General features: G+C 40.8%; 1 protein-coding gene across 2 annotated transcripts in view; it reads left to right on the forward strand.

Annotated features, from left to right (window-relative positions):
* Window positions 1-7,948, forward strand: part of tbkbp1 (TBK1 binding protein 1) — a 56,227-nt gene extending 48,279 nt beyond the window's left edge. For both annotated transcript variants that reach the window (XM_032501511.1, XM_032501510.1), the window contains exons 9-10: window positions 834-1,615; window positions 3,267-7,948. In XM_032501511.1, the coding sequence (XP_032357402.1) occupies window positions 834-1,615; window positions 3,267-3,395 (911 nt within the window). In that variant the 3' untranslated portion in view covers window positions 3,396-7,948. The remainder of the gene's footprint in view (window positions 1-833; window positions 1,616-3,266) is intronic.
* The last annotated feature ends 7,125 nt before the right edge of the window (window positions 7,949-15,073 follow it).

Consider the following 15,073-nt stretch of genomic DNA (forward strand, 5'->3'; position numbering starts at 1 on the left):
CAATAAATGATGTTTCCTCTTTGATATGGGAAGTGGAGATGAAGTGGTGACTGACTCATCAGTATATCTTGTAATTGCACAAAACTGTAAAACTGTACAGATCTTCATCTTTTTATGAATACATAGAGTAACAATGTGTATTTCTCATCACACCCGGATGCAGCGTCTGTAGGAAGGTTTGATTGTTTTAAACTGCCATAAAAGGTATTCTAATAAAATGCATATTGACTGTTTTGGTACAAAAGTGTTGTAGACGCCGCTTATACAACATGGCCAAAAGTATGTGGACAACTGAACGTTTTACACATGTGCGGGTGTTGAACATCTTGTTCCAAAACCATGAACATTGATCTGCCACTATTATGTTTTTAAACTTTACACCAGATGTTGAACCTGCTCGGATATAAAAGCATTGGTTAGGTTCAACGCTGATATTGGGCAATCAGTTCTGGCCCCCCGTTGGTGTTCCAGTTCATACAAAAGATGTTGGTGGATTTGTTTAAGGTCAGGGCTCAGTGCAGGCCAGTCAAGTTCATCAAGTTCTTTCACAACATACTGGACCATTTCTTAATGGAATTGGCTTTGTGCACAGGGACATTGTCATAGTAAAACAGTGAAAGGTCAAACACAAACTGTTGCTACAAAGCTGAAAAAACCCTATTGTCTAAAGTATAACTTTTATTATAGCGTAGCCTTGAGATGTCCTTTAATTAGAAGGAAGGGGTCTACCCCAACCATGACGAACAGCCCCAGACCAAGTGTGTACTATTGGTCAATTTACCTAACTTCTTTTCTAATGTGTTTTTACACTTCTTTTCTTTTTCTTCCCTCAGTCCAGCGGCACTCTCCAATCCACCACCAGCGCCACTCTCCAGTATCTCAGCGCCACTCGCCCATCTCCCAGCGCCACTCTCCGGTCCCACCTCCGCCACATCACTCCCCAATCCAACAGAGGCGCTCACCGGTGCGCCTCTCTCCAGACATGCACCGCCGTTCACCCCTACTGGACGTCAATGGCGGTCCCGCCTCTTACTCCTGCCGGCCACCCAGCCAGCACCTGAGGGCCAGCTTCCAGGGCCGTCGCAGCTACTCCGAGGTTGCTGATCCTTCCGCTTACCAGTGCCCACCCCGCTTCTCCCTGGACCCTGTCGCCACCTTGCCTAAGCCTCGGCCCTACATTGACGGCTACACAAAACAGCAGCAACAACATGTGGGCTCTCCTCACGGTGGACTGCAGCACAGAGGCTCCCCTTCTCCCCATCAAGGTGGTGCAGGAGGAGACGGGGGCCTCGGGGAGAGCTCCATGCGCCACTCAAGAGAGATGCCATTTCCTCTGTCTGACGTGGCCCACCTGCATTTTGAGCCCCCTTCTCCTTCCACACCGGCCCCCCAGCCCCCACAGTCCTCTGAAGATGAGGAGGAGTGGACCTGCCCGCATCCCATCAGCCCACCACGGACGCTGGGCGTGCTCTCTTCGGCAGTGCCCAGCGGCGTCATGAGAGGCCCAGCATCCTGCTCAGTCTTCCCCATCCCTCAGAGGTCTAACAACCTCAGCTGCCACCCGCAGCCGGGGTACATGTCAGCCGAGCACGCTCAGTCCTGGCCTTCAATCAATGTGAGTTCAAAATTTAAAACTTGATCACATCCTAAAAGAGATAATATAGCGAGTGATTTTTAAACTATGAATTTGCAGCAGTGAAGCATTTTTTGTCCTGTGTCACAACTGTAGTGACTGTGGGAGCGCTGAGCTGCTTCTCAGAAAATAACTAATGAGCCCTTTGCACACTCACTGTCAAAATCATCTAAAGACCTTTGTCTTTATCATATCTCTTTCTAGTTCCTTAAATGTAATTACTAAACAGAAACAGTTATTTGCTTCCTTTCTGAGCGTGAGATGAGATGGTTGATATCAATCTAGTGTGTCTAGGCTAGCTTAGCGTAAAAGAAAAACAGCTCGGGCCAAATGAAAATATACATCAACCTATATCGTTAAAGCCTGACCACTAAACACATTGTGTCTCGTTTGTTTAACCTATACATTACATGAACAGAGAGAGATAGTGAGTGCTGGAACTATTCTTGGCAAACAACAACTGAACGCAAATATTGTGCACAGCTTTTTCAAAGTGGTTGGTACCATCGTGCCTGTGCAGAGACCAAAACAACAACCTGGGCTCACCATACAAATCTGGCAACCCATGCTAGTGACCGAGACGGTACACAGGGATTACTGGCTGCTACTCAACAAATAACTCCAACTCTAACTTAAACACACAATATACAGTACATCATGTAAATAAACAGCTGTTTTTTTAACCTTAACTTTAACATTTGTCAGGTTAGAAAATGCCTTTATTTTTGTAAAAATGATTTAAACAGTTTTGGAAGGAACTAACCACTGCCTGAATTGGACAACAAAAGATGCCAGTACCCTAAATTATCAGTTGCATGACATGATAATCGCATGTGTCTTGGATACATGTGTACATCTTTTCCTTGTATGGGTGACCCTGAGTAGTCGACTATTCTATCTAAGAGCCTGATTCCCCTACCAATCACAGAGTTAAATCATCACGATGTCTGAAGATGTGGTTATGAAACAAAGGATCATTCCATTTGGGCTACATGGGGGTGCTGAATGTCTGATTTCACAAAGAATTTCTTGGTTTCTCCAAATAAATCATGATTCACAGCCTATTTTGGTTTACACATCAGCCTATTCATAATACTGTCACAATAAGGGTACACATGTTGACAAAAATCAGAAGTGTGGGTACTCCGTACTGGTGAATTGGCCCATTACAGGCACTAGCACTGACTGATGATGTCATCCTGCTGAGAGACCAGAAAACGCTTTTATGTGTCGTTCTGGAGGGCACTTCCATGTCGATCTTCTCATCCCTTTCTTGGGTTGAGAGCAAATATAGTTCCCACAATGTTGAGACATTCCTCTGATAAATCTTTTCTCTAAATTTAACTGGATGACACAATGAATCAGTGCTTGGATGAGAGTTTCCACCTGGATTTACTACAAGGTTTGTTCCATGGCAAAACCCTGTTGTGTAAATCTGAAGTGATCACTCACCTAGTAGTAATGTAATATTGTCAACCTCCCACAGAATGACTAATACAATCAATTGAAGATGTACTCCTTTATCCTGATGTCTCGTGTGTGTGTGTGTGTGTGTGTGTGTGTGTGTGTGTGTGTGTGTGTGTGTGTGTGTGTGTGTGTGTGTGTGTGTGTGTGTGTGTGTGTTGCCCTGCAGCTCTGGATGGAGACGGAGGAGAGCGACATGCGGAGCTGCCCTCTCTGCCAGCTGATATTCCCCATCGGTTACCCCGACGATGCCCTGATCAAGCACATTGACTCCCACCTGGAGAACAGCAAGATCTAATTGCCATGGAAACCAGCCCGCACACATCTGCGCTCTCCTCTTTTAGATTAGGTAACAAGATTGGCAGAAGGTGCCATCAGAAAGTCGATTGTAGAATCACCAGTTAGCTGTGTGCGATTATCAATAGAAAGGGATGCAAAATGGATGCAGGGCCTGGTATATATGGAAAGTACTTAAACAAGGTCTCTCTTGGACTTCTGAGTCCTTCACCGATCGCCCTTCAGACAGCTCTGTCTGCATAATCACTGGCTCTGGTTGCTGCTGTTTTGTTATGAGTCTTGTTGTGTGGTTTCAGACAGTTTCAGGTATTGTGTTGTTTTTCGCTTCACAGTGTAGTACACTTAGTTATACGCCAAAGACGAGGTACGAGCGGCACGCTAGCAGGTTCAGAGGGCTCTGCATGTCAAAAAGTTGGTTTCAGTGTTCATGGGTAAACGATCAGGGAAATCAGAGGCGTCCTGACAGACCATTCTCACCACTTAGCTTTAAATACTGTACGCTTGGACATTTTCTATCTCTCAAACAAAACTACAGAAACACAATGTACACTATATTGCAGGGGATTTTGTGGAGTAAGAGTCAAGGACAGCCATCTGGTAGAAGCTGGCTCATTAAAATGATCTGACAGAATTGTTGCATGAGTGGAGAGTTGAAGTTTTTGATGCTGAAGTGAGGAAAGAACAACACTGTGAAGGAATTCTGCATGGCCATCAGGGTTTGATGCCAGTTCACTTTCACTTCTCGAAAACAAGGTTTTCATGGCAGTTAAGAACAAATAAAAACATTCCAGTCTCACATTTCATTTACTGAAAAATCAAGCTGAAGAATATGAATGTGAAAGTGAGTTTGGATCAGTCCGATGGCGGCTTTATGATGATGCCCTGCAGGGCGGGGCGGTGGTGTTGATGCGTCTTCTCTACGAGTGAAGGGAAAGTTTTAGTCAGAATATTCCTTTTTGCTTGCGGCTTGTTCAAAAATCTAAGTATCTTAGCACTTTAAGTTGGCGAAGCCTATACAATGTATCCGTTTTCAGTCCCCACATATATTTTCGATGGATAATTTCTTATTTATATTCTCAATCTGTAAGGCAAAAAAATATGAAGATATATTTTTGCAAATGTTATGCACCACGTCTCATGTTGGTGTTTTTCCCTTGTGCTTGCACACTGCTGTATATTAGAGGAGTCGGAGGTCAAAATCCCACCGCATGGGATATCTTTTCTGTACAAATTATTAACTGGGATTCTCCTCGGCCTCCATCAAGATCTGACCTTCAAACTGTTTGATGTCACAACTTCCCAGACCAAGCAACAAAGAAATCAAAAAAAAAAGAAGAAAAAAAGAAGACTCAGCTGGCTGCATGATATCAAGACTTCTGACCTGCTTTGAGGAAAAAAAAGGCAGAATTTCTAACTGTACTATATTTCTGTCTCGAAGATCTGATACAAAAATACTTCATCTCCAAACAGCAAAATTATTTCTGCAGGGTTTCAACAATGACAATACTCTTCTTTTGATACATGGGTTTCATTTTTATCACAAGTGGAATCTTAACTTGAAATCCGCTTGTGGGACTTGAACTTTTTTTTGAAAAAGAGAAAAGAAAAAAAACAACAAACCTATACTGATGTCAGCTAATCTGAGGCTTTCAGTTCCATGTGCAGTTTCTAATGTAGGGGATGTCCCTACACACCCACCCATGCATTTGAACTGGAAGTTACTGAGGAGATGAAATGTGGTAGATCAGAGCACATAGGGCAATGATTGTGGCAGCAGGATGTTGTAGGACATGTTAGGTTTCATGCCCGAGTACTTTTGAGCAACACATTGAATCCCTACAAGCTCTGGATGCTCTGCTCCAGGCTATGACCTCTTATAAAAAGGTAAAGAGAGTTTTCCAAACGGGGGTCAAGGCATATCAGATAAAAGGATAACTGGTGTATTACCTGTTGGACACTGGTTCTGTTGGTTATGATAAGATTGTACTTACCTTGTTGATTGCTGAGATCTGGGACAGCACAGACATAGCTATTTGTACTTTGCTTTACATTTTGTCCAATGAAAAGGTTTCGAACACGAAAATTAAATTGCTCCAAGCGGTTAGCATACATGTTAGCTCATTAGCTCATCTCGGTCACTAACTGGACAATAGGTTCACACAGTTTATTTAAAAGAAGTATTTGTACCATCGACTCCTGTCTCAAATGTCAGAAAAAACATTTTTTTCCTTTGTAGAGCAGTTTTTACTTCGACAGGCAGGTTAAATGAAAGTGAATGGTGCAACACAGCCAATAAGCCACGATAGCGTTCTCCATTTTGAAATCTCATGCTTTTTGTTCCCTCAGAAAAGGTCAACACTGTCCAAACGGCTTTGTGTCTGCCAATGTTAGAAATTTGTGGGTCAAATTTCACCCAAGTTGAATTGTAATCGTTCATTTTAAATCCTGGTGCGAGCAGGCCTGTAGACAGAGTCATTTTAGGAATTTTAGAGGCCTTAGGAAAAGAATGTTTTCTGCAGCGTATTACAGCAGAGGCGCTTTGCGTCGCCTGGAACAGAGACCAACGTCACAAGAAATGATTGTACTTTGAAACATAAAACAAGCAGAGGTATTTAAGGAGTGAGCCCAGTAACTGAATTCCTCAAGATGAGATGCATCAGAATTTGTTGGATTCAGCTCAGCAGGTAACATTAATTGATTGATCCATTGTACTTTTAAGAAAAAGCATGTTGCAATGTTGGGAATTAAAAAAACAAACAAAAAACATACTTTTTACAAAATGGGAAATGCACCTAGCACCTCCACTAACCACGTCCTGGGGAAACCCAGAAAACTGTTCAGAATTACACAAGAAAGGTGGTGTGTGGTATGTGTTTTTTTGTCCCATCAGACTTGTTATTAGCTCAGCAAATTCACTTGGTGATTATTGTAACTGACAGAACCAAACTGAAATGAACTGGAATGCTTCTTAAGAGAACTACATCCTGAGGTGTACAACAAACACGTCAAGGTAGTACGGAGACCATCAAATCGAAGCAGGCTTCAATGACGCCCAATTATTCTACACTGTATGTATGTTCCTATATCAGTCTGTGTAAAAAGAAATATTTAAAGTTGTGTACAGACAGGTTTTTTGCAAGTGTGTAAGGCTAATGCAACGTGTACTCTATTATTCGACAACTTCAAATTGGAGTGTCTGTAAATTAGTATATATAAATAGTCCTAGCCACCCCCATGTGACTTATGAATTATATGCGAGTTATATACAAGTACCCCCCTACACCTTTCCTCTTTTACTCACTATGTAGTGATACTGTACGTCCTCTAGTCAGCTAATCTCCAACTACAGCCTGCAGCTAAAAATCGGTTTTCAGCTGTAGGATGTGTAACAATGTGCACGTTCAGGCTTTGTTACATCCAATGATCTGGGCTACAAATACACTATAGGTTTAAGGAAAAAACAAAACTTAACATTTGTCTGAAGGTTTTAGTTATTAAGAAATAATAGGTGTCCAAGGCATGTTTTTCTAGTTAGATTTATCATGCAGCATAGAAAGAAAGAAGCACAACGAATGTAATGTTGCATCATAAACCACAAGTAGTTCAACTGCATTTGGAAACTTTAAGTCAAGTTATAACTATGTAATTGGAAGTCAGACCGCAGCTTTTTACTCCCTTCTTTTTAACAGCAGGTAATGTTAAAGGGCAGTGGTTAAAGATTTCACAAACAATATGTACGTTTGTACACCCTGATCAGAGGACCTACGTTGAGTCATAACCAAAGACAACTAATTATTTCCTGTCAGTGTGTAGACGCTACACTGTGGTCAGTGGTGCTGGGATGTTCACGAACCACAACCTGTTGGCCAGCAGCAGCAACGCAGAGAGATCACGTCCTGTACAAAGCTCACAATATGAGGCACACTGATGTTTATACTGCAACACATACAGAAGGTGGGCTGAGGTCCGTCTCATAAAACATAGACATAAACATTAGAATCGCCCGTTCAGGTTCAAGACTTAGCTTTTTGTGGCCATCGACAGTCAAGATCTCATCTGTTTTTCTTCTTTTTTTGGTATTCTAACAGCAACCTGTCTCCTTGGTTTTACTCAGGAGATTAACAGAGAGCCAAAGCCAGCAGATATTTCGGATTAAAATGTATTTATAATGAAATTTCACTCCAAACTTCCCTCAGATTTACTCAGGTGGCAAACGGCTAGATCCAACAAAGATTAAGAGATTTAAAGAGAAAGCCTGGTTCCTTTCTTCTATAGCTCCTCTCTCCTATAAGTAACTATGCGAGTCAAGTTGTTCTCCTGGGTAACACTAAGCGCACATGGAGACCTCAACACTAATGAACTCTCCGCACCAGTAATGAGAAGTAATGTGTACTCCACTCCATTTGTGTGGTGGAACAACACCGCCGGCATTCAAGGACTTTTTTGAGTCTGATGAACAGAACGTGAGCAGCAACAGAGGTATATAAAGGGTCTCTTTTTCTTTCTCTCTCTCTCTGTAAATAATCTAACAAATAAACTGGAACATGCACTGAATTAATGTGTGAACTGGCGTCTTTGTGCACCGATGATGTAATTTGCTCTCGGCTGCATTTCACATCCTCTCTCTTTATTGATTGAGCTTTGTGTTGCATATGAAGTCAGACAGTTTCTGAGAGGATTTTAAAAGAATAGATCAGGGTGAAAATGTGACAAATAGCCACTAGAGCAGTTTTCTTCAAATGACGTGCTTTTAAAACATTTTCAGAGGTTGTTTGTGTTCTTAAACATTTGAAAGAGACAGAAGATATAGCATGTTCAGTCTATGCGTTACTTCCTTAAAGTTGCTTCTTGATACAGAAATAAATGAAGACACAAGAGAGTAAAAGGAAGTTTGGCTTGATAGTAGGTGCTCAGACATTTAAAACTCAAGTTTATTGTATCCTTAATATTCTTACAGGTTGTTATTCAACTACTGCACCCGTTAACATGCTTTAGAACCTAGTAGAATGGATTATGTAAACTAGTTTCTTTTGAAATCATGTTAAAAGCTTCACTCTGCACAAAACATCTGAAATTCAAGCCTGAAAAGTATTCACACATCTCAGTTTTAGAATGACATGTTGAGATTATGTAATTTAAAAAAAAAATGCACAACTCGGTAGGCATTTAAATTAGCTTTGACAACAATATTCAGTATGCACAATGCACACACTTTCATACACAGAGTCTGTCTGTCTGTCTGTCTGTCTGTCTGTCTGTCTGTGTGCGTGTGTGTGTGTGTGTGTGTGTGAAAGAAAGACAGATAGTATTAATGCACTAATCCAATGTACTGAATCTATATTGACCCTGTGCACTGACATTATTTAATGGATAGGACATGTCTGATCCACATCAAATTCTAATTATAAAATTAACAACTATTAAAAACTAAGTGTTAAAAAATTGCTAGACAAATAATTTAAAATGTGCCTGTTATAGCTCTTGGTATCAACACAATTCCCCACTCTCATACTCATGTAGGCAGCTACTGTACCCATCTACACATTCATATATTTACAGGTACACATGGGTGAGTATTTGGTATAAAAATAGATACAATAAAGCTGGACAACAGACATACTGTGTCTATTAACATATTAGACTGTTACTTTACAATGTGAAAACATCACCCACCAATATCGCTCAGGTGTCGAGATAAGATATCGCATCCATAAAAGAGGTGGAAGTTTGCCAGATTGCGAGCTCAAATTAATGCCAAGCTAGAGGGTTGATGTATGAACTTTGGATTGTCTTTGTAGGTAATTATGTCCAAATCTGTACCCAGATGTTCCCAGTACAAGAAGATAATAACTCCGTTCTGTCAGCTTTGTTTAGTTGTTGCGCATTTATTATATGAAATTAATTTTCACCAGTGTCACCATACCGACTGATGTCGTAAAAATAGAATAAGGCAGATTACATCTTTAATAACGAAGGATACCATCTCATTGACTGCTTGACCTTGTTTTATTTGAATGAAATTACTTTATTTATACCAGCAGGCTTGATGGCTGTTGTTAACAGAAAACACCAATACTTTTTATTAATAACTGAAACTTGATGGCTTTGATGAATGAAATCGTTGGCTCCTTCATTCAAATAATTTAAGAATCGCCGTAAAAACTGTATTTCTTTATAACATGATATTACTAATCTTCAAGATGCATAGTAAGTATGTATTAACGGTTAAAAGTGCCATCAGCAATGAGTTATGTTGTCTTTTTAAAAAGCCTTTTTGTTTGACTGGTTTTTGTTGCCATTTGATGTGCACACATCAGGCAACATTATTGCTTCTCTCAAATACAGAGAAAATGTCAACTTTCTTTTTAAAATATTGAACTTTGGACTCAACGAGCAGACCAAATATAAAATCCCCTGCTTTGAGTGAAGTCAAGGTTGTTTTGTTTACTTCAAATCATCCGCCAAGCTTCATACCACGTTAGTTTTCTACATCTTTAGCTCTCCGCTGCTAACCTCAATGCACAGCCTACCTCAGGAAAAAGAAAAATGCACCCACCCATCCGGGCCACAAAACCACAAACTCTGGTAGACTTATATACAAAAAGCTACACACAGGCAGCACACGGCTACGCAGTGAGAACTAACAGAGAAAACCCACACAAACACAGTCAATAAGTGCTAAAAAAGCAGCACTTACTGCTCACTGATCAAAAACAACAACTCCTCTGTACTTACACACACACGTTGCCAAGAAGCTGTAAACACATACATCATCTTAAATGCGCACACGCACTTCTTAGAATTCACTGTTTTTTTGTCATTTCTGTATTTCCGATTATCTTCACCACATCACTTGTCGCCTGTTGATATAGAAATAAGGTTAAGATACATTGAGATTAATGTTTTAAAGTTTTAGAAAATGTGCATATTCAAGATTGCATTGCATAGAAATTTACGTGCAATAAGAAGAAAACTTGAACATATTGTTCACCTCACGTGCAATAACTCAATATATCATACTGATATTGTTTTGCATGTGGAACAAAAACACACATGGGGGTTAACATGGGTGGATCTTTCTGTGTTGTGGTCCATCAATGCTTACACAGTTTACACTCACAGTAAACCACTACAGGACTATCTTTATTTCTCGTTTAAACTGATGTATCATATTTGATAGGTTGATATTTATGCATGTAAGAGTTAAAATGTAATTAACCATTCATAGGGAGCTTTCAGGGCAGAGTCAGCATGAAGTGGACACTAGGTTGCAAGAATAGATTAGAATGTGCAAACGAGTTGAAGCGTCTCACAAATAAGGAGTCGTTTCAAAGGCAACGGTCTCACAGAAATAGATTAACTGACCGCTGCAGAACAAGAAGACTATATGAAATGCAGTTATTCTGATGGTCATTGGTCACTCTTGTATTGACAGTGTGCGTACAGAGTCGGCTCACTGTGTCGTGAACGTTTGTTCACTGTTTGAATAAAGCTGGAAATGATCTGAAATCCTTGGACTTGTCATCTTTGAAGTCTTCATCATCATCATCATCATCATCATCATCATCATCATCATCTCCTGATCTCAACCCTTTGTCAATATTGACTACAGCTTTTATATCAGTAGTGGTATTTTCAGATCTTAAACAGGAACCATGTTATTAATGCAACAGCACTGGATGGATAAGTATGGTGGGGAAGGAATTGAGTTTGGATTTTGAACCCCAGAGATGTGCAGAACAATCCCGGCAGGGAAAGTTAAAAAAATAAAAGGGGCTTGATTGTCACATATTCTGACATCAGCAACACACACTAATACTCTGTTTACACGTACATGGCTATTTTGAAAGACAGACATTTTACTTTGTTTGTGACCTTCGTTTACACTCAAATGGAGAATTCGCCTCTGAAAACGATTCTTTCTAAAAAAGAACTCCGGCCAGAGAGATTTTGGAAAAGTTTGTTTGCATGAGAATTGAGACAACCGGCTTAGGCAGCCGAGGAAGTGAGGAGGAGAAGAGAGAGGAGGTGATTCGTTGCTGTCGTTGCTATTTTGGGAATTCTGATTGGCTAACGTGGGCTTGAGCTTCTCGTTACACTGCCACTTACAGGTTTGGCACGCTCTTGTTTACACGGGTTCTAAACACTGACAGGTGTGCACAATGTTATTTTTGAAAATGGAGAGGTTTATGATAATAGCCAGCCCCGTTTAAACATAGCATTAGACTACCAGTTTGTCATTAACTACATAAATCTAACAGAAAGTTGTGGCATCGTGAGTTTCTCTACATCACTCAAGAGTCAACGGTTGAAAAAGAGTCTTGTAAGAGTTAAATATGCTTAAAGACATTGAGGAAGTTTCCTTCTGCTGCTCTTATTTTGATCTCAGCCCAAACCGGACAAAGCCTTGTTCATGCTGCAGTAGCCTGAGTGAATACAAACACAGCACATCTAACATAAATCTGTTTTCCCAAAAGACATACAGTGAATTACTGTTTCTAGTTGTTGGAAAACTTTATATGTTGTATGTAGGCCTATTACAGATATGTCTTTTTTAACATGAAGTACAGAAGCTGTGCAAAAGAAACACTTTGCCCATTTGCAGGGTAAAAAAACTCATCTTAAATCCCATGCTCAGTTTCCATGTGGGAAGTGTTTCACCGAGCCCACTAGATGGCCACGTAAACCACAGAACTTTATCCTAGTTCACCTCTAACCACAGCAGACTCTGGCAAGTCATATCATCATTTGTTTGCCTTCAGATTTATTGTATGCTCTGCTCTTTGCGTTCACATTAAATCTCTTGACGTCCTTTCTACTGGAGCAAAAGTCCATTGAATTCACATATAAGTGAAAAAGGTAGAGGACTGTTGGGACTGTTCCTCCTTGTACTGTATTGGAATTCAGTTGATATTCATTGGACTTAAATTATAAGTTGAATAAAATCATCACACACACACACACACACACACACACACACACACACACACACACACACACACAACACACACACACACACACCCACACACACCAACACACACACACACACACAAACACACCACACAAACACACACACCACACACACACAACACACACACACACACACACACACACACCACCACACACACACACCCACAACAACCCACACACACACACACACACACACACACACACACACACACACACACACACAAAAATGTTCTTTAATTTTGCAAAAACATACTGGCTTCTAAAAATGTCCTCACTTAGCAACAATGTGGATTGCACTTACACAGCTGACTTCTTCTTTAACTTCTCTTAGACATCCACACTACAGTAAATAAAATAAAATAAAAAATGTTTGATTTTTTTTCCCTCCAGCATTTTAAACAGCCTCCAAAATGTTGCTTTGTGAAACTCACCAGTATGGAAGTCCTGAAAGGGAAGGTGAAAAAGAAAAACACATGTAAATCTGAAAACACTGGCCTTGTTTTTTGGTGAATATGAGGAAACACGGTTGAGGGCTGTGTAGCAGTAAAGTTTAAGAGGTCAACTTTCAGTGGCTCTAACTCATGTGATCACTTATTTTAACCACAGCTGTTGTCATAAAAGTAACCTTATTTTGTGTGGTAGCATTACCCTCATATAATTTAGTGATTTGAATGACGAGTTACTGTTTACATAGTTAACGTTATTTATGAGCCTCATTCAAATACTCGTTCAGTTTACTAACAAAACAAACAAGAAACTATGTGAGAGTCAGTATGAAAACACAATGTAGGAAATACCAGAGAGCAGGGAGGAACAGAGCAGAGGTTGAGCCAGCTGAGACTCAGCAGAGTAATCGGACTGTCTGTCCCACTCTCTACCAGACTTGGGCTGTGAAGCGCAATTTTGTAGTTTGTCGACCAACAAAAGGACAAAAAAGACGAGATTCAGCTTTTTTCCTGCTTAGACATGTCAGTGTGGCTAGAGATCTTCACAAAAACACAATTCCAGATTTAGCGGGTTAGTGGATGTAGTCTTGGAGCTCACAATGTGTCATGTTGATGTGCAGAAAGATATACAGTGAAAGATCAAGCTAGATTGTTTTGATTGATTCACCACTTGCTGGTCGACCAGGGACCAGTGCCGGTTGCCCCACTGACGTCATGAACATCATGTCGGCTGGCCGAAGGCCCAGGCCGGAGAAATCAAAACACTGCTGTGGCTGGATGAGTAAACATGCAAGCCAAAAAATGCATACAGAATGATGTCACACTCCAGCACATGTTATCTGCACGGGTAGAGGCACAGCTAGTGTCAGCGTGAAGCGTGAACTGCATTTGAACCGGCGACCTCTGTAACTCACCCATATTGATGGCAGGCAGTGTGCCCGCTCACAATACAGCGCTTCAGCGAGCACAGCGTGGCCCCAGGGACGGCGTCGATCGGGGGAAGGGAGGATGGAGGGGTTGACACGCAAGTGAAAATATTGCCAGTCCAGTTTATATGTCAAGGTGTTGGTGGAATAACAAAGAGACACAGAAGGGTCTGAGAGACATTAACTTACAGGGTGTCACTACGTTTAATGAACAACGCTGAGGAGATAACAGTGGTTTGTGCTTCACTGTTCTATTACTTATCCTAAGAGAAGAAGATGAGACTGACTGTAATTCAATTTTTAGCCATCTTGTATAAAGTACTTGAAAGAAATACTTGAGTAAAAGTACAAGTATCTTACCAGAACATGACTAGGTGTGTAACGTTATCTTCATCACCACCGTGTTCACCACTGTCGTCTTGGTGTCCACCGTCTGTCGTCAGCGTGTCAATCACCCATTATCAGGGTGTCCCTCGTCTGTGGTCATCGTCTGTTACCATGGCAGCAGAGCCTACACCAGGTGTTTTCTTGACACTATCAGTTATTACGCTTCCTGCTCTTCTTCTTTAGTTTTGGCCCATGTTTTTTGTGTTTTGCTGCTTGGCAACAAACTGGATTGGAGTGTGCTTTAACTAGCAATTTAGGAGCAATGATTCACTAAACTTGCCGTTTTCCAGTGTAACAAAGCCACAAGGGCATTAGTGAGGTCCAACATTGGTGTTGGGTGATGAGGTCTGGCTCACAGTTCATCCCAAAGGTGTTGGAGGGGGTTGAGCTCAGGGCTCTGTGCAGACCAGTCAACTTCTTCCATAGCAAAAGAAAAGGGAAAAACATTTCTTTAAGGAATTGGAAAAGAACAAACACAAACTGTTCCCACAAAGTTAGTGGTAGATTAATGTCTAAAACAGTGGTCCCCATGCTAGGGGTGCAGACCACACAAATCTGAAGGGCCACAAGATGAAAGGGATAAGAAAAGAAGGAAAATGTTTCTTTTACACATACCTATGTAATTTGAGCTTTTTTCTGGTGAAAGTCTGGATACTTGCAACTTCTAAAGTGTGAAAGGGTTGTCCACATACAGAGGCGCTGTATAAATACTGTATTTAAAGTATTTAAATGTTGATTTATCAGAAAGGGGTTTGGGTTTTTCTAAACTCCTTTCTGATAAATGCACACAGCCCGTATTTAGACACTGTGCCTTCAAATGACACTTCCGTAAGGTTGTGATGTCCCAGCTATACTATAAAATATACACATAAAGATAGAAATTCTCTGTTAGGAATGACCCCTTGAGATGTGGCATCTCGTTTTTGAGGGGGTCCTTAAAGGCAAAAAAA

The sequence above is a fragment of the Etheostoma spectabile genome, chromosome 21 (genome assembly GCF_008692095.1).
Source record: "Etheostoma spectabile isolate EspeVRDwgs_2016 chromosome 21, UIUC_Espe_1.0, whole genome shotgun sequence".
NCBI classification, from domain to species: domain Eukaryota; kingdom Metazoa; phylum Chordata; class Actinopteri; order Perciformes; family Percidae; genus Etheostoma; species Etheostoma spectabile.